Source organism: Salmo salar, chromosome ssa10, assembly GCF_905237065.1.
Source record: "Salmo salar chromosome ssa10, Ssal_v3.1, whole genome shotgun sequence".
NCBI lineage: Eukaryota > Metazoa > Chordata > Actinopteri > Salmoniformes > Salmonidae > Salmo > Salmo salar.
Window position 1 is genome coordinate 50,159,136 of NC_059451.1, and position 22,217 is coordinate 50,181,352.

Consider the following 22,217-nt stretch of genomic DNA (forward strand, 5'->3'; position numbering starts at 1 on the left):
AGGTGGGTTTGAGATGGGTTGAGGTGGGTATGCTTATGAGATGGGTTGAGGTGGGAATGAGATGGGTCGTGGTGGGTATGGTTATGAGATGGGTCGAGGTGGGTATGAGATGGGTTGAGGTGGGTATGGTTATGAGATGGGTTGAGGTGGGTATGAGGTGGGTATGGTTATGAGATGGGTCGAGGTGGGTATTGGTATGAGGTGGGTATGGTTATGAGATGGGTCGAGGTGGGTGTGAGATGGGTCGAGGTGGGTATGGTTATGAGATGGGTCGAGGTGGGTATGGGTATGAGATGGGTTGAGGTGGGTATGGTTATGAGATGGGTTGAGGTGGGTATGGTTATGAGATGGGTTGAGGTGGGTATGGGTATGAGATGGGTTGAGGTGGGTATGGTTATGAGATGGGTTGAGGTGGGTATGAGATGGGTTGAGGTGGGTATGAGATGGGTCGAGGTGTGTATGGGTATGAGATGGGTCGAGGTGGGTATGAGTGGGGTCGAGGTGGGTATGGTTATGAGATGGGTTGAGGTGGGTATGGTTATGAGATGGGTTGAGGTGGGTATGAGATGGGTCGAGGTGGGTATGGTTATGAGATGGGTCGAGGTGGGTATGAGATGGGTTGAGGTGGGTATGGTTATGAGATGGGTCGAGGTGGGTATTGGTATGAGGTGGGTATGGTTATGAGATGGGTCGAGGTGGGTGTGAGATGGGTCGAGGTGGGTATGGTTATGAGATGGGTCGAGATGGGTCGAGGTGGGTATGGGTATGAGATGGGTTGAGGTGGGTATGGTTATGAGATGGGTTGAGGTGGGTATGGTTATGAGATGGGTTGAGGTGGGTATGGGTATGAGATGGGTTGAGGTGGGTATGGTTATGAGATGGGTTGAGGTGGGTATGAGATGGGTTGAGGTGGGTATGAGATGGGTTGAGGTGGGTATGGTTATGAGATGGGTTGAGGTGGGTATGGTTATGAGATGGGTCGAGGTGGGTATGGTTATGAGATGGGTCGAGGTGGGTATGGGTATGAGATGGGTTGAGATGGGTATGGGTATGAGATGGGTTGAGGTTTGTATGGCTATGAGATGGGTTGAGATGGGTTGAGATGGGTATGTTGATGAGTTGAGGTGGGTATGAGGTGGGTATGTTGATGAGTTGAGGTGGGTATGGTTATGAGTTGAGGTGGGTATGGTTATGAGATGAGTTGAGGTGGGTATGGTTATGAGATGGGTTGAGGTGGGTATGGTTATGAGATGGGTTTAGGTGGGTATGGTTATGAGATGGGTTGAGGTGGGTATGGTTGGTTCGCCTTGTTTTATTAAACACCTAGACACACTGAGAGGGCCCGCTTCTCTAAACACGCCCCAGTGCTCAAATAAACAGGCTAAATAGCAGCAAGAACCATTGTGTGTGTGTGTGTGTGTGTGTGTGTGTGTGTGTGTGTGTGTGTGTGTGTGTGTGTGTGTGTGTGGCGTGTCTGGGTGTGCTCATGCGTGCCCCAGCACCCACCCTCTCTCAAGTGCATCTCTAGTCTTCCTAACTGCCATGTCGGCCTCAACACAGATTTATAACTGTGTGTGCGTGCGTGTGTATACATGACATCACAGTGCTGATTTACAGTAATGGCCTTTATTATTATAGCTCCTGAGACTGTGTGAGAGATAGTGACAGAGAGCAGCCTGACAGCAGCCAGACCACTCCCAGGGAGCAGCCAGACCGCTCCCAGGGAGCAGCCAGACCGCTCCCAGGGAGCAGCCAGACCGCTCCCAGGGAGCAGCCAGACCGCTCCCAGCGAGCAGCCAGACCGCTCCCAGGGAGCAGCCAGGGGGCAGCCAGCGAGCAGCCAGCGAGCAGCCAGGGAGCAGCCAGGGAGCAGCCAGACCGCTCCCAGAGCGAAGCTAGAGAGCAGCCAGACCGCTCCCAGGGAGCAGCCAGACCACTCCCAGCGACCAGCTAGGGAGCAGCCAGGCGGCAGCCAGCGAGCAGTCAGCGAGCAGCCAGACCGCTCCCAGGGAGCAGCCAGGGAGCAGCCAGGGAGCAGCCAGGGGGCAGCCAGCGAGCAGCCAAAGCCAGACAGTCAGCACTGTGTGTTCCTGTTCAGCCCATTTGATAGGAGGTCTAAATGGACGCTGCACACATTTATCCTCTGTTGGCGCCAGTTAACCCCTTTCTGTGTGTGTGTGTGTGTGTGTGTGTGTGTGTGTGTGCGCGCACACACCCTAAATGAGCAGAGATCAGCAACACGTTACATTCCTTCCTTCTGGCTGGCACTGTGTCAGCTAATCAAGACCAGGTTGGTGCAACGCCCTAATGCCCCCCGGCTTCAGGGTTTTAGGTCCCCTTTTTCCTCTTTCTCTCCTTCAATTGGACCTGTCCTCTCTATCTCTATCTCTATTTATCTCTGTCATAGGTCATGGTTGCTCTCTGGGAGCCGGGGAAAGTTACAGGCTTTGATAATGTGGCAAACCTGAGTTTATAGGCTGCGGACAGAGAGAGAAATAGGGGTGTGAAGGTAGAGAGAGACTGGGATGGAGAGATGGTGGTAGAGGACAGTGGAGTAAGGGAGAGTCGGCATGAGAGGTCTAGACTGTGAATTAGAGGGGCATTTAAAGAGAGGTAGAGACTGAGTTAGAGGGGAATTTAAAGAGAGGTAGAGACTGTTAGAGGGGCATTTAAAGAGAGGTAGAGACTGTGTTGGAGGGGCATTTAAAGAGAGGTAGAGACTGTTAGAGGGGCATTTAAAGAGAGGTAGAGACTGTGTTGGAGGGGCATTTAAAGAGAGGTAGAGACTCTGAGTTAGAGGGGCATTTAAAGAGGGGTAGAGACTGTTAGAGGGGCATTTAAAGAGAGGTAGAGACTGTGTTAGAGGGGCATTTAAAGAGAGGTAGAGACTGAGTTGGAGGGGCATTTAAAGAGAGGTAGAGACTGTGTTAGAGGGGCATTTAAAGAGAGGTAGAGACTGAGTTGGAGGGGCATTTAAAGAGAGGTAGAGACTGTGTTAGAGGGGCATTTAAAGAGAGGTAGAGACTGAGTTAGAGGGGCATTTAAAGAGAGGTAGAGACTGAGTTGGAGGGGCATTTAAAGAGAGGTAGAGACTGTGTTAGAGGGGCATTTAAAGAGAGGTAGAGACTGTGTTAGAGGGGCATTTAAAGAGAGGTAGAGACTGAGTTAGAGGGGCATTTAAAGAGAGGTAGAGACTGAGTTGGAGGGGCATTGAAAGAGGTAGCGACTGTGTTAGAGGGGCATTTAAAGAGAGGTAGAGACTGAGTTGGAGGGGCATTTAAAGAGAGGTAGAGACTGCGTTAGAGGGGCATTTAAAGAGAGGTAGAGACTGAGTTGGAGGGGCATTTAAAGAGGTAGAGACTGTGAGATAGAGGAGCATTTAAAGAGAAGTAGAGATTGTGAGAGAGCGTGAATTAGAGAGGCATTTAAAGAGGGATAGAGACTGAGTTAGAGGGTAGAGACTGTGAGATAGAGGGGCATTTAAAGAGAGGTAGAGACTGAGTAAAAGATCACACGTGTGCAGTGGATGAAGGTATGTTTAATACCAGGTCTGGGGCTGAGCTCATGGGGGAGGAGGGGAGACAGGGAGGAGGGAGATGCAGTGTGCTGTAAAGGCCCTCTCTCCTTTAAGTCCCCAGACAGTTAAACATGTTACACAGGTGGCTTATTAAACACACTGGATCTGAGATACCAGGCGCTGGGCTGGACTGGACTGGGGTATGCTGGGGTAGACTGGACTGGGGCAGGCTGGACTGGGTTGGGTTTGACTGAGCTGGACTGGACTGGGGTAGGGTGTGCTTGGTTGGGGTGGACTGGGTTGGGTTGGGTTGGACTGGGGTAGGCTGTGCTAGGTTGTGGTGGACTGGGCAGGACTGGACTAGGTTAGACTGAGCTGAGTTGGTTGGACTGGGCTGGACTGGGTTAGGCTGGGCTAGGTTGGGATGGACTGGACTAGGGTGGGCTGAGTTGGACTGGATTGGACTGGGGTGGACTGCATTGGGATGGACAAGGGTGGACTGGACTGGGGTGGGTTGGACTAGGTTGGACTGGATTTGGATGGACTGGGGTGGGGCGGACTATACTGGGCTGGACTGGGGTGGACTGGACTGGGGTGGTGCGGGCTGGACTGGATTAGGGTCGACTGGGGTGGGGCGGACTATATTGGACTGGGGCGGACTGGACTGGATTAGGGCGGACTGGAATAGGGTGGCTCGGGGTGGAGCGGACTGGGGTTGGGTGGGGCGGACTGGGGGTTGGGTGGGGCGGACTGGGGTTTGGGTGGGGCGGACTGGGGGTTGGGTGGGGCGGACTGGGGGTTGGGTGGGGCGGACTGGGGTTTGGGTGGGGCGGACTGGGGTTTGGGTGGGGCGGACTGGGGGTTGGGTGGGGCGGACTGGGGTTTGGGTGGGGCGGACTGGGGTTGGGTGGGGTGGACTGGGGTTTGGGTGGGGTGGACTGGGGGTTGGGTGGGGTGGACTAGACTGTGATTAACACCCTGTCTCCATGTTACAAACACAGTACAGCACGATCACCATCCAGAGTCATGATGTTGTCATGTTCAGATCCGATTCACCTTGAGTAACCTGAGGAACGCTGGTGTGTTTTTCAGCACTATGACACCAAGTGTCCCATGGGATGTCCTGACTTTGCCATCGATGGCGATGAAGAGGACACTGCCAACAAGTAAGGCTCTGATTTAGAATATGCCGATGCCAATAGAGTCCCAGTATACTGTAGTTTGGATATGTCTGATATCTGACATGTATCTATGTATTAATTCCTCTTCATCCTCCTACCCATACCAATGCTGCCCTCAAGTGGTTTAGTCCTAAACTAGATTTATTGCGTTGTAATCATAGCTTCTTGGACCGATCATTATTCATGAAATTATCATTCATCTGCTGGAATATTTGCTGGAATATGCTGGAATATTTTAATTTTCTGATTTGATTTCTTCTAATTTAATTTCCTGATTTGATTTCCTGATTTGATTTTTTCTAATTTAATTTGCTCACCTTGAGGATCTCGTCTGAGGACAGTGGGGAGGTGGCGTCTTACACAGAGGACAGCGACGAATCCTATTCGCTGAAGCTGGACACAGACTCCTCCCACACGGGCCAGATGAACCTATTGGAGGAGATCCTGGACTCTCTGAGCACCACCAGCACAGAGCACGGCAAACTCAGCGCCGCCAAGAGCCTGGACTTCAGTACAATGGACAACATCAACTACAAGGCAACGGTAAGAGAAATACCTGTAACATCTAAACCACACTAATCTAACCCCAGATACATACAGTAGATAGACAGAGCCTGGACGCCTTGGACAATGTCTATGAATATGGACAATATTGACTATGAGGCACCGGTAAGTGAAAACATCTGTATGTCTAAACCACTCTCTGTGTGTATCTGTGTTCTAGAACACGTCTAACCCCACCAGTGAGAGCAACCTGCCCCAGGTTTGTACTAGTGGCAGTGGGGTGGTGGGGAGAAGAGGTGTTGGAGGAGGAGAACAGGGAGGGGGCTGGCAGGACGACGGTGCCCTCCACGGGAAGCACCTGCCCCCCTCCCCACGTAGACAGCCAAGCAAGAGCAGCCTCAAGAGGCAGAAGCATATCCCCTCAACATCCTCTCCACCCGTCCTAGCTCCAGCCTCAGTGCAGGACAACCAGGTCCCCAATCTCCAGCCCAAGACCCAGGCCCCTCACACCAAGGCCCAGCATAAAATCCAACCTAATCCCCAGGCCCTTTATGTCACACCCCCTATCTGTCTCTCTCAGCTCCATCCAGAGGAGTCTTCCCTCCCCACACCTCCATCACCATCCCTGGGAGACCACCACATCTCATCCAACCGCTCTCCAGCACCAACTCGTGCCTCCACATGCAATCCTCCACTGGAAACACACACACCACCGCTAACCCACACTAGAGAGTCCCCAAACCCCCAGTTGCTCAGCCCTGAGTCCAAACCCCAGACCACCTCCAGCATCCTGCGGAGGAAGGTGCTGTCCAAGGAAACGATGAGGCAGTACCAGGACAAGAATCTCCAGAGGCAGGGCAGCAAGAACCGAGAGAGTCTGGGGGTGAAGGCCAGGCAGCCTTCAGTGCTGGTGCCCTGGGAGAGAGAGAGCCCAGAGGAGATGAGTCAGGGAGAGGACCTGGAGCTGGGGCAAGAACAGGACAGGGTCTCGGGGGCAGAGGTCCAGGAGAAAGGACTTCTGGAGGAGATAGATTCCATGTGTCATCTCGGCTCAGACTTTCAGACCAGCCTACAACTGTCCCAGGTCCACTGCAAAACCAACAACACACATGATAATACCCATGACAACAACCACAGCCACAGCAAAGCCACAGACAAGTCTTGAGACAGAAGCAGGGACAGGGACAAGGGACAGGGGTGGTTGAGGTAGACGTTGGCTCTAACCACAGATCTACAATCAGAATGCCCTCCTCAAATCCTAACCTTAACCACTGAGGGAAAAAATGCAAAAACAGACCTTGGACCGCAGGAAGTCACAGTGGCACTGCCAGGCAACTGGAAATGATGCGTGTGTTCGCCCTGATACGACTCTTTAACTTACACTTGTCTTCCTGCCAAGTTTAGGGGTCTGAGTTGAAGACCGGTCATCTTGGTTCTCTTTCTAACATGCAACAGAATTCAAACAAACCGTCTTATAAATGAAACAAAGACTTACCATGTAAACAAAGGGAAATCTGTGGTGGATTTTCACTCGCATGAAATAGTACTTATTACTCATTTACATGGTACTAAAAGATGAGTGTGTTTTAATTAACAGAGAAAACATTTAGTTTCCCTCAGATCTGAAAGTATTGTAAAGACCCAAAGTACCCCCCCCGACCTAAGTGTTCTGCTGTATAGTTGCCTAACACGATGCCTTAAATGGAGCTGGGATTTGCTTTTGGCACGGCTCAGTCTTAAAATGTCTAATATATATATATATATATATATATATATATATATATATAGCTGTTACTCTGGAAACGTTTCATCTGCTTAGATCCACTGTCACACGTCATGAATGTGGAAAATGGACAGCTTTTTCACTGCACGTAGAGATAGTAAAGGTAGTTTAATATATGTTGATCCGTTTAGCCTATTTAGAGATGTCTTTTTCTCAAGTGTTTGTTTCTCAGGAGGCTCCTGTTTGTCAGGACATAAAGGAGAAGAGGAGTTGTGTAAACCGATGATAGGAATGAATAGACAATCCACTTTCTCTCTCTCGGTCTCTCGCTCGCTCTCTGTCTGTTTCTCTCTCTCCATCTCTCACTGTCTGTTTCTCTCTCTCTCTCTCTCTCTCTCTCTCTCTGTTTCTCTCTCTCTGTTTTTCTCTCTCTCGGTCTCTCGCTCTCTGTCTGTTTCTCTCTCATCTCTCTCTGTTTCTCTCCATCTCTCTCTCTGTTTCTCTCCTTCTCTCCACTTCTTCCTGCTCGCCTTCATTCACCTTTCCTTGCTCACCATCTTACAACATCTCTTTCCATCCTCCTCTCTCTTCCGTCCTTCCCCCTGGTTTTTGGTGCTGACAGCTAAAATAGAGGCTGACAGTTCAAATGGAGGCCAGTAGAGTTGAGTGCTTTAGGTGGAGTGGGATTTCACAAACTAAAATCGTTGCTATGAGCGCACACCAAATGAAATGCAAGCTTTCTCCTAAACACTGAGGTGACGCTTTCACACTGTGTTTTACCAGAAGGCTTGAGATGATTGTAGAAGGATAACAAAGCAATACGGCTCTCCTCAGAGAGTATGGACAGACGTCTGAAGTGATTTTAAAACAATCTCCCATGGAGAGAATGCAAGCCCTTTGTGTAATGTCCAGAGATTGTGACCACTCACTATAGTACATAGACAGAAGAAAGTATTTTCCAGTGCTTGTTTGTGGTTGTTATGTTATGATGATGACTTTAGCCAGTTTTCTCTAGTGCTGTTGGGGGTGCCAATTTAACGGTAGCCCTCGCACCCTCCTGAGTGCCGGGCTGTGCTAACGATGAGGTTGTAAAGCGTTCGCCGTGGTTCTGAGAAGTCCCTCGTCTCAGCTATTAATTTGGATTTGAAAGGGCCCGTGTACAATTTGTTGGCCTGTTTTATTTCACTCCCCAAAATGTTACCTATTTGGACAGTTTTGAATTTTGAAAGCTGTCAATATACTATGCAAAAAAAAACATTTAAAGTTTCCAAATTCTGAATAGAATTTTACTTTACCAATATTCATGAATTGTAATCAGATCAGGTAATTGATAATCATACATTGATTAACTGATGGTTTCATTAGATTGTCTGTCATTTGGCCAAAATGTGGGTTTGTGTGTAAGAATGAAGGGCGTGCCTTATAGTATATGAGTAATACTTAGTGTGGTCAACACAAGGTATTAGGGACAAAATGCCATTGCTAATGTATCTTTAAGCTGCTATATGTAACTTTTTGGGTGACCTGACAAAATTCAGAGTTATAGATCTTTCATTCTCATTGAAAGCCAGTCTAAGAAGCGATAGATCTGTTTTATGTGCTCTATTTCTATGCTTAGTTTATGGGTCTTTTACTTTCGATTTTGTACACCAGCGTCAAACAGCTGAAAATACAATATTTTGGGTTATTGAAAAGATATTTCACAGCGGTTTAGATGGTATAATGATTCTCTACACTATACTTAGTTGTTTTGTCGTGAACTGTTAGAATTTCAGGAACCAGGAAATGGAGGAATGATTTCCGCATAGTGTATCTTTTAAAGAGGTCAAGTCCTCTCAACTTTTCAATAGCTATTGTCTGCAGTGTATATGCATGGAAAACCACTGGTCCACTCAGTGATGAGACTCAGAGATTAAACCACATCCTTAAATGTATGTTGTCAGTTCTTTAACCTATGAAACATAGTTCAACCTATTTGATCTACTAGACTGTGTCATTCTAGCTCTGTTTTCCATGTTTATAATCAAGCTTAGCTTACTGTGTGCTGGTAGTGTTTTTCTCTTTGCTAGTATTTCAATGATCTTTCTGACTGAGCTCACAAAATAGAGAATGATCTTTCTGACTGAGCTCAAAAAATAGAGAATGGTCTTGCTATTTCTTTGTTGGAAGATGTTTTCTATGTAGTTATATTTCAAGCTTTGTTTCAGAATGATGAAATATTATTTTCAATGATTGGACATGTTTTCTTTTCTGATTACAGTATTTTAAATGGAGTTTAATAATATATAGTATATTGTATCATGATTCACAGAACAAACACCTAAAATGTTATTGTTGTTAGATCTTATTTTGGGGGAAAGAGGCATTTTTGTATAATAAAAAAAAAGGTGTTAAAAACTCAAACCATTTTCCATCCAGTCACTCACTTAAGCACGTTACAGTATTTCAGTTCATGAGGTGGCAAAAATTCTTGCAATTAATTGACTTTATTTTTCAGTTTTTGTTATACATGTACAGTAGTATATGAATGATGTATTTTTAAATTCAAAATGTTTTTTTTTTTTCTTCAAAATATTACCCATGCTCTGCTAATCTTATTTTGTTGTTGAATGGTTTTTTTTTCTTTTTTTTTGTTAATCAAATCAAATGGGGAAAAAAAGATGGTGTCGGGTCTGGTAGTATTGTCCAATATCCTTGCCTTGCAAACATGGTGTTGAAATACTGTACTTAGTAGTTATTTTATTATCAAAGTGAATTGATTTCTCATGTACTACATGACTACTGTATTTAACTGCTGTGGATTGTGATGGTTTACTTGAGCAATGCCTTCCTAACACAGTCGGCCAGGATCCTGTGTGGCTGATTATCAGTGTACTGAAAAGCTGGTATTTGTATGACTGAATGTCTGGTTACTATCTCACTGCTTACATGCTGATGCAGAAGAAAACAGGATAAAAGCTGACAGCTTCTATTCTCTTATGCTATGATTACATTTCCTTTTTTTTCCTAATACCCATGTGATATTAAAGATCAAAACCACTGATTGTCAAGAACTAACGGAGGCATATCACTTGTCTTTTAAAAGGTCCATTTAGTGACTGACAGTACTGAGAATAGCACAGTTCATTCATTCACCTTGTTCACTGGTCCCTAGACATGGTACTGTAATGATTTGAATATGCCGTGTACAACCTACTGAAGTCTAGTGTGTGGAAACTTACTTGACATGGTACTGTAACTTACTTGCATGTTCTCAATGCAGAGAAAAAAAAACAACATATAGGTGAATGTAGTGTGTTTTGGACTGAGTGGTGCAACTTTATCCACTGTATCCACTGTGAACTTAAACATTCATTATGTTCATGTATGTGCAACATTTTCCTGTATTCCATTTTCAATTCTATCTCAATAAATAATAATACGAAAGGTCAGTGCAATTCTATTCTCCTTTAATGAAAGTTGATTATTTACCTCAAAATGACATTTAGAAGCTGTAGACATATTAGGCAACACCGTTAACTTATGACTGCTGTTTGCTGGGAGTGGGAAGGGATTGTCAGGTCGGGAGTTGCCAATCTGCTCACTTCACTCTAATGCCCTCCTCTTCTCCTTGAGGTTCCTCAACAGTGAACACATTGCCATTGGCATACCCACTATGGCAGTCACTATGGAGTCTTCGGTGGCTGCGGTGGCCATAGTGAAGTGCACCTTGGGGTCCAGCTGCAGGACACTGTGGTGCCCTACGATAACCACTTCTGGTGCTCGTCTGTGAGGGAGCGATGATCAGAGTGGAGCTTCTTGTGTTCGCTCAGTGTCTCGCCAGTGGGCACAATACTCTGTTGCCCAGTACTCTGATTCTCCGCTGTCAGTGTCCCCATCAGGGCAGGCATTGATTTGATAGCTCAGAGTGACACGTTGAGGTCTCAGTGTGGAGCCTGTCGCACAGCTGAGTGTTCAGGTCCAAGAGCTTTCTGGCCAGTACTTTGGTCTCCTTGGCCACCCGGTTAGCATGGCTGCATTAAGCCTCCAAGAGGTCACTGAGGTCACTTCTCCAGGAGCCTGACACTCGAAGGAGGAGACAGCGATATAGAGGCCGGCGTGTGAGATACCTGACGAGAGTACGTCGGAAATAAATCGCCTCTACCCTCCGTTCTATTGGCGAATGTTCAGTCACTGGAGAGCGAACTGGATGAGTTTGGTTTGAGACTATCCTATCAATCTGAAGAACTGTAACATTCTATGTTTCTCCGAGTCGTGGCTGAACAAGGACATGGTAAATATAAATCTAGCTATACATCGGAATGACAGAGTGGTGGTGTCGGGGAAACTCAGGGGAGAGGCTGTGTGTCCAAACAGCTGGTGCACGATCTCTAATACCTCATGATAAGCTGATGACCATACTATTTACAAAGATGATCTATATTTTTCGTAGCTGTCTATTTACCTCCACAAACCGATGCTGGCACTAAGTCGGCACTCAACGAGCAGTATAGGGCCATAAGCAAACAAGAAAATACTCACCCAGAGGCGGTGCTTGTAGTGGCCAGGGATTTTAATTCCGGAAAACTAAAATCCAATTGACCTAATTTCTACCAGCATGTCACTTGTGCAACTATAGGCGAAAAACCTCTAGATCACCTTTACTCCACACACAGAGATGCATACAAAGTTCTCCTTCGTCCTTCATTTGGCAAATCAGACCATAACTATCCTTCTGATTCCTGCTTACAAGCAAAAACTCAAACAGGAAGTACCAGTGACTCTTGATACAGAAGTGGTCTGATGAACCGGATACTAAGCTACAGGACCGTTTCTCTAGCACAGACTGGAATACGTTCCGGGATTTATCTGATGGCATTGAGGAGTACACCACATCAGTCACCGGCTTCATTAATAAGTGCATCGATGATGTCATCCCCACAGTGACCTTACCTACATATCCCAACCAGAAGCCATGGATTACAGTCGTGGCCAAAAGTTTTGAGAATGACACAAATATTAATTTCCACAAAGTTTGCTGCTTCAGTGTCTTTAGATATTTTTGTCGGGATGTTACTATGGAATACTGAAGTATAATTACAAGCATTTCATAAGTGTCAAAGGCTTTTATTGACAATTACATGAAGTTGATGCAAAGAGTCAATATTTGCAGTGTTGACCCTTCTTTTTCAAGACCTTTGCAATCTGCCCTGGCATGCTGTCAATTAACTTCTGGGCCACATCCTGACTGATGGCAGCCCATTCTTGCATAATCAATGCTTTGATTTTGTCAGAATTTGTGGGGTTTTGTTTGTCCACCCACCTCTTGAGGATTGACCACAAGTTCTCAATGGGATTAAGGTCTGGGGAGTTTCCTGGCCATGGACCCAAAATATCGATGTTTTGTTCCCCGAGCCACTTAGTTATCACTTTTGCCTAATGGCAAGGTGCTCCATCATGGTGGAAAAGGCATTGTTCGTCACCAAACTGTTCCCGGATGGTTGGGAGAAGTTGCTCTCGGAGGATGTGTTGGTACCATTCTTTATTCATGGCTGTGTTCTTAGGCAAAATTGTGAGTGAGCCCACTCCCTTGGCTGAGAAGCAACCCCCCACATGAATGGTCTCAGGATGCTTTACTGTTGGCATGACACAGGATTGATGGTAGAGCTCACCTTGTCTCCTCTGGACAAGCTTTTTTCCGGATGCCCCAAACAATCGGAAAGGGGATTCGTCAGAGAAAATGACTTTACCCCAGTCCTCAGCAGTCCAATCCCTGTACCTTTTGCAGAATATCAGTCTGTGCCTGATGTTTTTCCTGGAGAGAAGTGGCTTCTTTGCTGCTCTTCTTGACACCAGGCCATCCTCCAAAAGTCTTTGCCTCACTGTGTGTGCAGATGCACTCACACCTGCCTGCTGCCATTCCTGAGCAAGCTCTGTACTGGTGGTGCCCCGATCCCGCAGCTGAATCAACTTTAGGAGACGGTCCTGGCGCTTGCTTGGGCGCCCTGAAGCATTCTTCACAACAATTGAACCGCTCTCCTCGAAGGTCTTGATGATCCGGTAAATGGTTGATTTAGATGCAATCTTCCTGGCAGCAATATGTGCTGTGAAGCCCTTTTTGTGCAAAGCAATGATGACGGCACGTGTTTCCTTGCAGGTAACCATGATTGACAGAGGAAGAACAATGATTCCAAGCACCACCCTCCTTTTGAAGCTTCCAGTCAGTTATTCTAACTTAATCAGCATGACGGAGTGATCTCCAGCCTTGTCCTCGTCAACACTCACACCTGTGTTAACGAGAGAATCACTGACATGATGTCAGCTGGTCCTTTTGTGGCAGGACTGAAAGTGCAGTGGAAATGTTTTTTGGGATTCATTTCATTTGCATGGCTAAGAGGGACTTTGCAATTAATTGCAATTCATCTGATCACTTTTCATAACATTCTGGAGTATATGCAAATTGCCATCCTACAAACTGAGGCAGCAGACTTTGTGAAAATCTATATTTGTGTCATTCTCAAAACTTGGCCACAACTGTACAGGCAACATCCTCACTGAGCTAAAGGCTAGATCTGACGCTTTTAAGGAGCGGGAAACTAATCCAGACGCTTATAAGACATTTCACTACACTATCCGACCACCATCAAACAGGAAAAACGTCAATACAGGACCGAGATTAAATTTGACTACAGCAGCTCTTTATTTAATTAACTAGACAAGTCAGTTAAGAACAAATTCTTATTTACAATGACGGCCTAGGAACAGTGGGTTAACTGCCTTGTTCAGGGGCAGAACGACAGATTTTTACCTTGTCAGCTCGGGGATTCGATCTTGCAACCTTTCGGTTACTAGTCCAACGCTCTAAGCACTAGGCTACCTGCCGCCCCAGCTCTGATGCTCGTCAGATGTGGCAGTGTTTGCAAACTATCACGGATTACAAAAGGGAAACCCTGCCGTGAGCAGTCCAGTGACGCGAGCCTACCAGATGAGTGAAATACCTTCTATGCTCACTTCAAGGCTAGCAACACTGAATACCAGCTGTTCCGGTCAACTGTGTGATCATGCTCTCTGTAGCCGATGTGGGTAAGTCCTTCAAACAGGTTAGTATTCACAAGGCCGCAGGGCCAGACGGATTACCAGGATGCGTACTGAGAGCATGCGCTCACCAGCTGGCAAGTGTCTTCACTGACATGTTCCTCTCCCTGACCCAGTCTGTAATACCTATGTTTCAAGCAGACCACCATAGTCCCTGTGCCTAGGAACGTCAAGGTAACTGGTCCAAATGACTATCGCCCCATAGCACTCACATCTTTAGCCATGAAATGCTTTGAAAGGCTGGTCATGGCTCACGATACCATCATCACAGACCCTCTTTACCCACTCCAACTCTCATACCGCCCCAACAGGTCCACAGGTGATGCAATCTCTATTGCACTCCACACTGCCCTATCCCACCTGAACAAGAGGAACACCTATGTGAGCATGCTGTTCATTTATTACAGCTAAGCATTCAACACCATAGTGCTCTCCAAGCCTATCACTAAGCTCAGGACCCTGGGATTAAACACCTCCCTCTGCAACTGGATCCTGGACTTCCTGACGGGCCGCCCTCAGGTGGTGAAGGTAGGCAACAGCACATCCACCAGGCTGACCCTCAACACAGGAGCCCCTACTATACTCCTTGTTTAACCAAGACTGCATGGCTGCGCACGACTCCAACACTATCATTACGTTTGCAGATGACATTACGGTGTTAGGCCTGTTTACCGACGACGATGAGACGGCCTACAGGGAGCAGGTTAGAGACCTGGCAGTGTGGTGCTAGGACAGCAGCCTGTCCCTCAACCCCTGTAGCTATGCAGATAGCTGGTGGTGTTCCTCTAGCAGCTTCTGCTGCTCAGTGAGGGAAACCTGAAGACTGTGGTGCTTACAGAGGAGGTATTGGTGGTCACCCTCCAGCACTTGGTGCTTGGCTTTAAACTCCTGTTGCTCTGTGATTAGTAGTCTGGCCCTCCGTAGCCAGACTCTCTGAGCGTGTGAGTCTGTGCGTTGAGCAATCTTGCTCATCTTCAGGCCAGAGTTTGCTCATGAAGCTGCTGGTAAAAGTCCCTCAACCGGTCTGGGAGTTTTTCTGACTCAGCCAGTTCCTTGGCCACAGCCTGCTCCAGCTCTGAGCAGACAGCTCTGGTCTCCTTCTGCTGTTCAGTGAGGGCAGAATCAAGGTAATTCTGGAGCTTTGTGTTCCTGGTCTGCTCCTCTGTGATCTGGGATTTGTGTTGGTTCGATTGAAGCTGAAACTCCAAGCTGGAGCATTTATCCTTCAGTGAGGCCTGAAGCTGAGATAGGAGGCTGTTATGCTCCCTATCAATGGTCTTGAGCTCAGACTGGAGGTCCAAATGCTCACCAGCTGTATCCTGGAGCTTGATCTGGAGGTCTTGGATCTCTGAGATCAGCTCCTGGTGTTTGGCTGACAAGGTGTGGCACAGAGAAGAGTTATTGGTGTTTGTTCTCCAGTGCCCGGTGTTCGGCCTTCAACTCTTGTAGTTCGTGACTGTGGTCTGGCTCTCCATAGCCAGACTCTCATAGCCGCTGCGCTCAGCCTGGAGGGAGGAACTGAGATCTTGCTCTTCTCCAAGGCCAGAGTGTGCTCATGGAGCTGTTGATTGTCTCTCTGGAGGATCTTTCTGGAGTCTCTCTCTCCCTGGAGGCTCTCTCTCTGGAGGCTCGCTTCCAGCTGGGCACTTAGTGCTTTCTGTGCATCCACAGCTTCAGCTTCTGCAGCTCTTTAATGCTGGAGTGCCTCTCCGCGGCCAGAATAGCTCAGAGTATTCCAACAGCTCAGAGTATTGTTGGTCGGCTTTAAGGTGCAGGGAATCCAGGGAAGCTTCCTTCACTGTGTTCTGCTCCTGCAAGGCCTTCAATGCCAGTAGGATGCTGTGCATGTTGGCACTGTGAGCCGTCTCTGCCTCGAAAGCTGAGGCCATTTTATTGGCTTCCAGCTGGAGCTTGACATTTCTTCCACTGCTCCTCAGCGATGCCTGAAGAGAAGCTTTGGCTGCCCTCGTCCTTACCATAGCCTTATTTTAAGTGTAGCCATCCTCTTCCCGCAACATATTAACTCACCCAAAGAACAGCAGAATTATTGTGACCAGTTCACTCAATAGTAGTTCAATCGAGTACAGGATTAACTGAATAAACAGCAGAGACAGAACGCAAAATGGAATTGTATTAGTTACTTTAGGGTATGGCACCTCGTCTTAGAGGAATGCTCCTTGGAGCCAGATGCTGATGACAGGTAACCCTTTGCTGGGCAGCTGTCTATACAGAAAGAGGACTCTTCTTGCTGTTCCTCAAGGATGGAGGAGGCAGACTCCTCCTGCACCTCCTTGTCTGACTCCTCCTGCACCTCCTTGTCTGACTTCTCATGCACCTTCTTGGCAGACTTCTCATGCACCTCCTTGTCTGACTCCTCCTGCACGTCCTTGGCTGACTGCTCCTACTGCTCCTTGGCTGACTCCTCCTGCACCTCCTTGTCTGACTGCTCCTACTGCTCCGCAACGATAGGGGTCCTGTGAAAAGAGGAGGCAGTAGCACTGGGCAGCAGCTCTGTGGCTGGCTGAGGATGCAGCAGATGCAGGCTGCTCCTCGATGTCCTCACCGATGGAGGAAGTCCTGTTCATAAACGTCCTGAAGCATCAACATCACATGAAGCAGAGGTGTATAATGTTAGTATTGATCCCTCATTGAGCAGCATCTTTACCCACTACCATAAATCCAGGATATAAAATTGAGTTCGAAAGGACTTGTCACTTACCTCTGCTTGCTTGTCCTCAGTTTAGGTGCTGTGGGATGAGGAGGCATGTATGGAGGAGGGAAAAGAGGTAGGCTGGTCCTTGACGTCCTCAGAAAAGGTGGAATAGGACTCAAAGTCCTCTCTAAAGCTGTCTTACCAGCAGATCCATCTGTGATCTCCTTGGAAACAAAGGAGTCGGACTGGTTCTCCTCGACAAGGAGGAATCAAACTATCTTCTTAACAACAGAGAGGAGAGGATATCCTCAGCAACGGAGGAGTTGGACTGGATCTCCTTGGCAACAGAGGACTGTATCTCCTCTGCATGGGAGGAGTCAGACCGGATCTCCTCTGCAATAGCGGCGTCGGACTTGTCCTAGGCAATCGAGGAGTCCATGTGGTCCTTAATCTCCTCAGCAATGGATTCCTCTCCCTCGTAAGAGTGCAGGGGCAACAGCATCATATGAAGCAGTAGTATCTAATGTCAGCATGGGGCCTTTAAATCCAGTAGATAAAACCTCACCAGCTTAGTGTGGGGTGACTGAACAGTCTCGGAGGGTTCACCTCTCTCAGCCTTCAATGCAGACATATCCCCCACATGGGGAGAGGAAAGAGCATCAGTGGTAGGCTGGTCCGTCACCTTCTCCTTTGACTCACCGATTTACACACACTTATCCTATACTATTTGGGGCCTCAGTTAAGAAGGCACTGAGTTGCATATTAGAAAAATCAGAAATCTCAGAAAAACTTAAATCTTCGTCAAAGAAGAGATTATTGAAGTGTGTAACAGTCCTTTGGATAATCTGAAAATACTTGAACCCAGTTGATGGCAACTCATCAAGGTTTATAACCTGAGAAAAGAGTGCACTTCAGTTGCATATTAGAAAAATCTGAAATCTCTTAAAGATTTTACCTTTCGTCAATTGAGAGATCAGCCAGGGTGGAGTTTATGCGGCCTGTACATCATCTTAAACAGATGTATTTAGACAAGGATTGCTAAAATTACTACATTAACCCTCCTGTTGTGTTCGTTTCATGTTAATTAATTCTGTGTTCCTGGTCCAAAATGACCGCCCCATTATAGCTGATTATAAATTTATAATAATACATATATTATCACTTAATGTTGTGCTAGATCTTTTTATCAACAAGTTTTGAACTTCAAATGGCTATTTATGGCCTGTAGGCCTCATTGACCTGAGCTCATACAACTTGTTTTTGAGTTGAAAAAAAGCATATGGATTATTTTGACTATAACAAATACTCAGATGAAACATATTGTGCTATTTATCACAGACTACTTTGTGTCAAAGTTTAATAAGGACTCTCTCCTCCTCACCAGTGTCATAATCAAAGATATGATCAAGAGCCTCACATACAGTATATCGTTTGATCATTGTGGTTCCACAGAATGAATTGTGAGCAGGGCCTCAAAAAAGCTTTATATACCAGAGCTGCTAGAAAAGTTCTATATATTATTGATACAATGTAGCGATTGTTTGTGAGAATGCCAACAGGTGTGGTTCCCGTGGCGGAAAGATTCTATTGGGGAAAGGTTCCCGTGGGGATTGCCATGGAAGCCAAGAAGGGGAGTGAAGTGTGTGTGTGTGTGTGTGTGTGCGCTCAAACACACATGCATGTGGGGGTCTGGGAGAGGAAGTGTGTCCATCTGATGAATGGGCATGTGCCTGAACTCAATTTTATATACTAATTGTAGTCTCACCCATTCATTTCTAATGACCGGTCATTTTTGACCGGGAACACCAAGGGTGTACAAAAGTTAAATAAAACATTGTTAATTGTTTTTGAATGATACAAACTGATACCTGCCATTTAAAAGAATAGGAACCAGTGTTTCTTCTTTAAGATAATCTGAGTAACTATTATTATTGTTATCTGGAGACAAAGCAGCATGTGGTTATTTAGTCTACTGTGTATGAAACAATGACACAGAACAGATATTGTTACATTGCTAATTATTTGACAAAATACACTATATCTCTGTCCTACTGCTCACCCAAATACACTATATCTCTGTCCTACTGCTCACCCAAATACACTATATCTCTGTCCTACTGCTCACCCAAATACACTATATCTCTGTCCTACTGCTCACCCAAATACACTATATCTCTGTCCTACTGCTCACCCAAATACACTATATCTCTGTCCTACTGCTCACCCAAATACACTATATCTCTGTCCTACTGCTCACCCAAATACACTATATCTCTGTCCTACTGCTCACCCAAATACACTATATCTCTGTCCTACTGCTCACTCAAATACACTATATCTCTGTCCTACTGCTCAACCAAATACACTATATCTCTGTCCTACTGCTCACCCAAATACACTATATCTCTGTCCTACTGCTCACCCAAATACACTATATCTCTGTCCTACTGCTCACCCAAATACACTATATCTCTGTCCTACTGCGCACTCAAATACACTATCTGTCCTACTGCTCACCCAAATACATTATATCTCTGTCCTACTGCTCACCCAAATACACTATATCTCTGTCCTACTGCTCACTCAAATACACTATATCTCTGTCCTACTGCTCACTCAAATACACTATATCTCTGTCCTACTGCTCACCCAAATACACTATCTCTGTCCTACTGCTCACCCAAATACACTATATCTCTGTCCTACTGCTCACCCAAATACACTATATCTCTGTCCTACAGCGCACTCAAATACACTATCTGTCCTACTGCGCACCCAAATACATTATATCTATGTCCTACTGCTCACCCAAATACACTATATATATGTCCTACTGCTCACTCAAATACACTATCTATGTCCTACTGCTCACTCAAATACACTATATCTCTGTCCTAGTGCTCACTCAAATACACTATATCTCTGTCCTACTGCTCACTCAAATACACTATATCTCTGTCCTACTGCTCACTCAAATACACTATATCTCTGTCCTACTGCTCACCCAAATACACTATATCTCTGTCCTACTGCTCACCCAAATACACTATATCTATGTCCTACTGCTCACCCAAATACACTATATCTCTGTCCTACTGCTCACCCAAATACACTATATCTCTGTCCTACTGCTCACTCAAATAAACTATATCTCTGTCCTACTGCTCACCCAAATACACTATATCTCTGTCCTACTGCTCACCCAAATACACTATATCTCTGTCCTACTGCGCACCCAAATACTGCTGGACTGTTTTAAGGTGCAACAGCTTTCTACCACACTGTTCTAGATACTGTACATACATATGACTGATTTACCTTCCTTGTGGTCCATTGAACAGTGATGGATATTTTTTTTAAACCTTTATTTAACCAGTCAATTGGACTTCCAATCACGGCCGGTTGTGATACAGCCTGGATTCCAACCTGGGTGTCTGTAGTGACGCCTCTAGCACTGAGATGCAGTGCCTTAGACCACTACGCCACTCGGGACTTCCAGAACACAGTTACTATTTCAGCCTTAAAATGTTTGATATTTTTCGGAGCTGCCACAGTTTTCAAGAGTAGCTTCTGGCTGTCCTTGCTGTCAGCCAGCTTCTCCTTCTCTGTAGGGGGCCGTATCAGCCGCTGAGACTTGGCAGCAAATCCAGCCTTCAGCTTGCTGATGATCCTCTTCTGGCCTGCCAGGTGTTCCAGCCTCTGGTTCAAACAAGTTCTCTGGCTGGGGCCTACTCTGTTTGCAAGAGAGACCATGGCCATAATGTACATGTTAAATCACAGTGGACACTTGGATCCATGACTTGGCTAAGTAAAACGTGTGTGTCTGGAGACAATGTGAGTTACCTTTTGAGCCTCTCTGCTAGACATCTTGTCCTTTTTCTTTCTCTCATCCTGTGAAAGTTTATGATCATTTTCAGTCTTAAAAGGAAGGCTACTTGACTGTATCAGTAACCTAGGCTACACTTCTAGAAAAAAGGTTCTAGGTCCTTTTGGGTTCCATGTAGAACCCTCTGTGGAAAGAGTTCTACATAGAACTCGAAAGGGTTCTACATGGATCTCAAAAGGGTTCTTCAAAGGGTTCTGTCATAGGCACCACCAAAAGGTGTACAAGTTAACTTAAGCCTACTCTGTTATAGCCAATGGTTTTTGGTTCGGAAGTCTGCATGTCCTTAAAGGATGGAGTAGATTAACCACTTAGAAAATGAAGTATTTTACTAATTTACTGTTTTACAGATAATGTGATATAAGGTTTAAAAATGTGTGGTTCTTACAATAGACATACATTTATTTACAATAGCATAGAAGGCCATTATTATTTTTTTAATTGTTGAAATTAAGCATAAATTATACATTAACGTTCAGAAAGGGTAAAATAAATCATAAATTAGACATCAACGTTCAGAAAGGGTGAAATAAATCATAAATTAGACATCAATGTTCAGAAAGGGTGAAATAAATCATAAATTAGACATCAACGTTCAGAAAGGGCTTTGTCGCAGATAGCACCCTATTCCTGATGTAGTGCACCACTTTTGACCCGGTCGTATAGGGCTCTGGTCAAAAGTAGTGTACTAGCCTATATAGGGAATTAGGGTGCCCTTTAAAAGAAACACACAGCTTCACAGCAAGGTCTAAGTGAGCTTGATAGGTTTTACTTTTTATTTCATTAAAGAGAGGCTATAAATTAGAGAAATTGAAAAGATTGTAAATGAGAGATTAGAAATTAGAGAAATTAGAGATTATACATGAGGTGCTCTCTGCTGCCAATGACTGGAACGAACTGCAAAAATCTCTGAAGCTGGAGACTCATACCTCCCTCACTAGCTTTAAGCACCAGCTGTCAGAGCAGCTCACAGATCACCGCACCTGTACATAGCCCATCTGTAAATAGCCCATCTATCTACCTACCTCATCCCCATACTGTATTTATTTATTTTCTTGCTCCTTTGTACCCCAGTATCTCTAATTGCATATTCATCTTCTGCACATCTACCATTTCAGTATTTAATTGCTATATTGTAATTACTTCGCCACCATGGCCTATTTATTGCCTTAACTTACCTCATTTGCACTCACTGTATATAGACTTTTTGTTTTCTTTTGTTCTACTGTATTATTGACTGTATGTTTTGTTTATTCCATGTGTAACTCTGTGTTGTTGTATGTGTCGAATTGCTATGCTTTATCTTGGCCAGGTCGCAGTTGCAAATTAGAACTTGTTCTCAACTAGCCTACCTGGTTAAATAAAGGTGAAAACGGTTATAAATGATAGAAATGACAGATTATAAATGAGAGATTTTAAATGAGAGATTCTAAATTAGAAATGACAAAAAGTCTTAAATAACTATGGGCGCAACTTTCACTGGGGACAGGGGGGACATGTCTGAAATTCTGAAATTGCATTTTCGTTCCCCCCAGTTTTATCATTGAAATGTGATACAAAACGATGCAACGGTGTGCTTTAGGACCATGCGGACACCTCCAAGTGGTCGGGTAGGCTGTTCTAAAACCAACATTGCGCCACTGTAAATAACTACATTTTTATTGGTCTGTCCCCACATTTTT

General features: G+C 45.6%; 1 protein-coding gene across 2 annotated transcripts in view; it reads left to right on the plus strand.

The window, feature by feature from the left end:
* Positions 1–10,356, plus strand: part of LOC106560563 (DENN domain-containing protein 1B) — a 259,880-nt gene extending 249,524 nt beyond the window's left edge. For both annotated transcript variants that reach the window (XM_014123560.2, XM_045687897.1), the window contains 3 exons: positions 4,610–4,683; positions 5,022–5,241; positions 5,423–10,356. In XM_014123560.2, the coding sequence (XP_013979035.2) occupies positions 4,610–4,683; positions 5,022–5,241; positions 5,423–6,367 (1,239 nt within the window). In that variant the 3' untranslated portion in view covers positions 6,368–10,356. The remainder of the gene's footprint in view (positions 1–4,609; positions 4,684–5,021; positions 5,242–5,422) is intronic.
* The last annotated feature ends 11,861 nt before the right edge of the window (positions 10,357–22,217 follow it).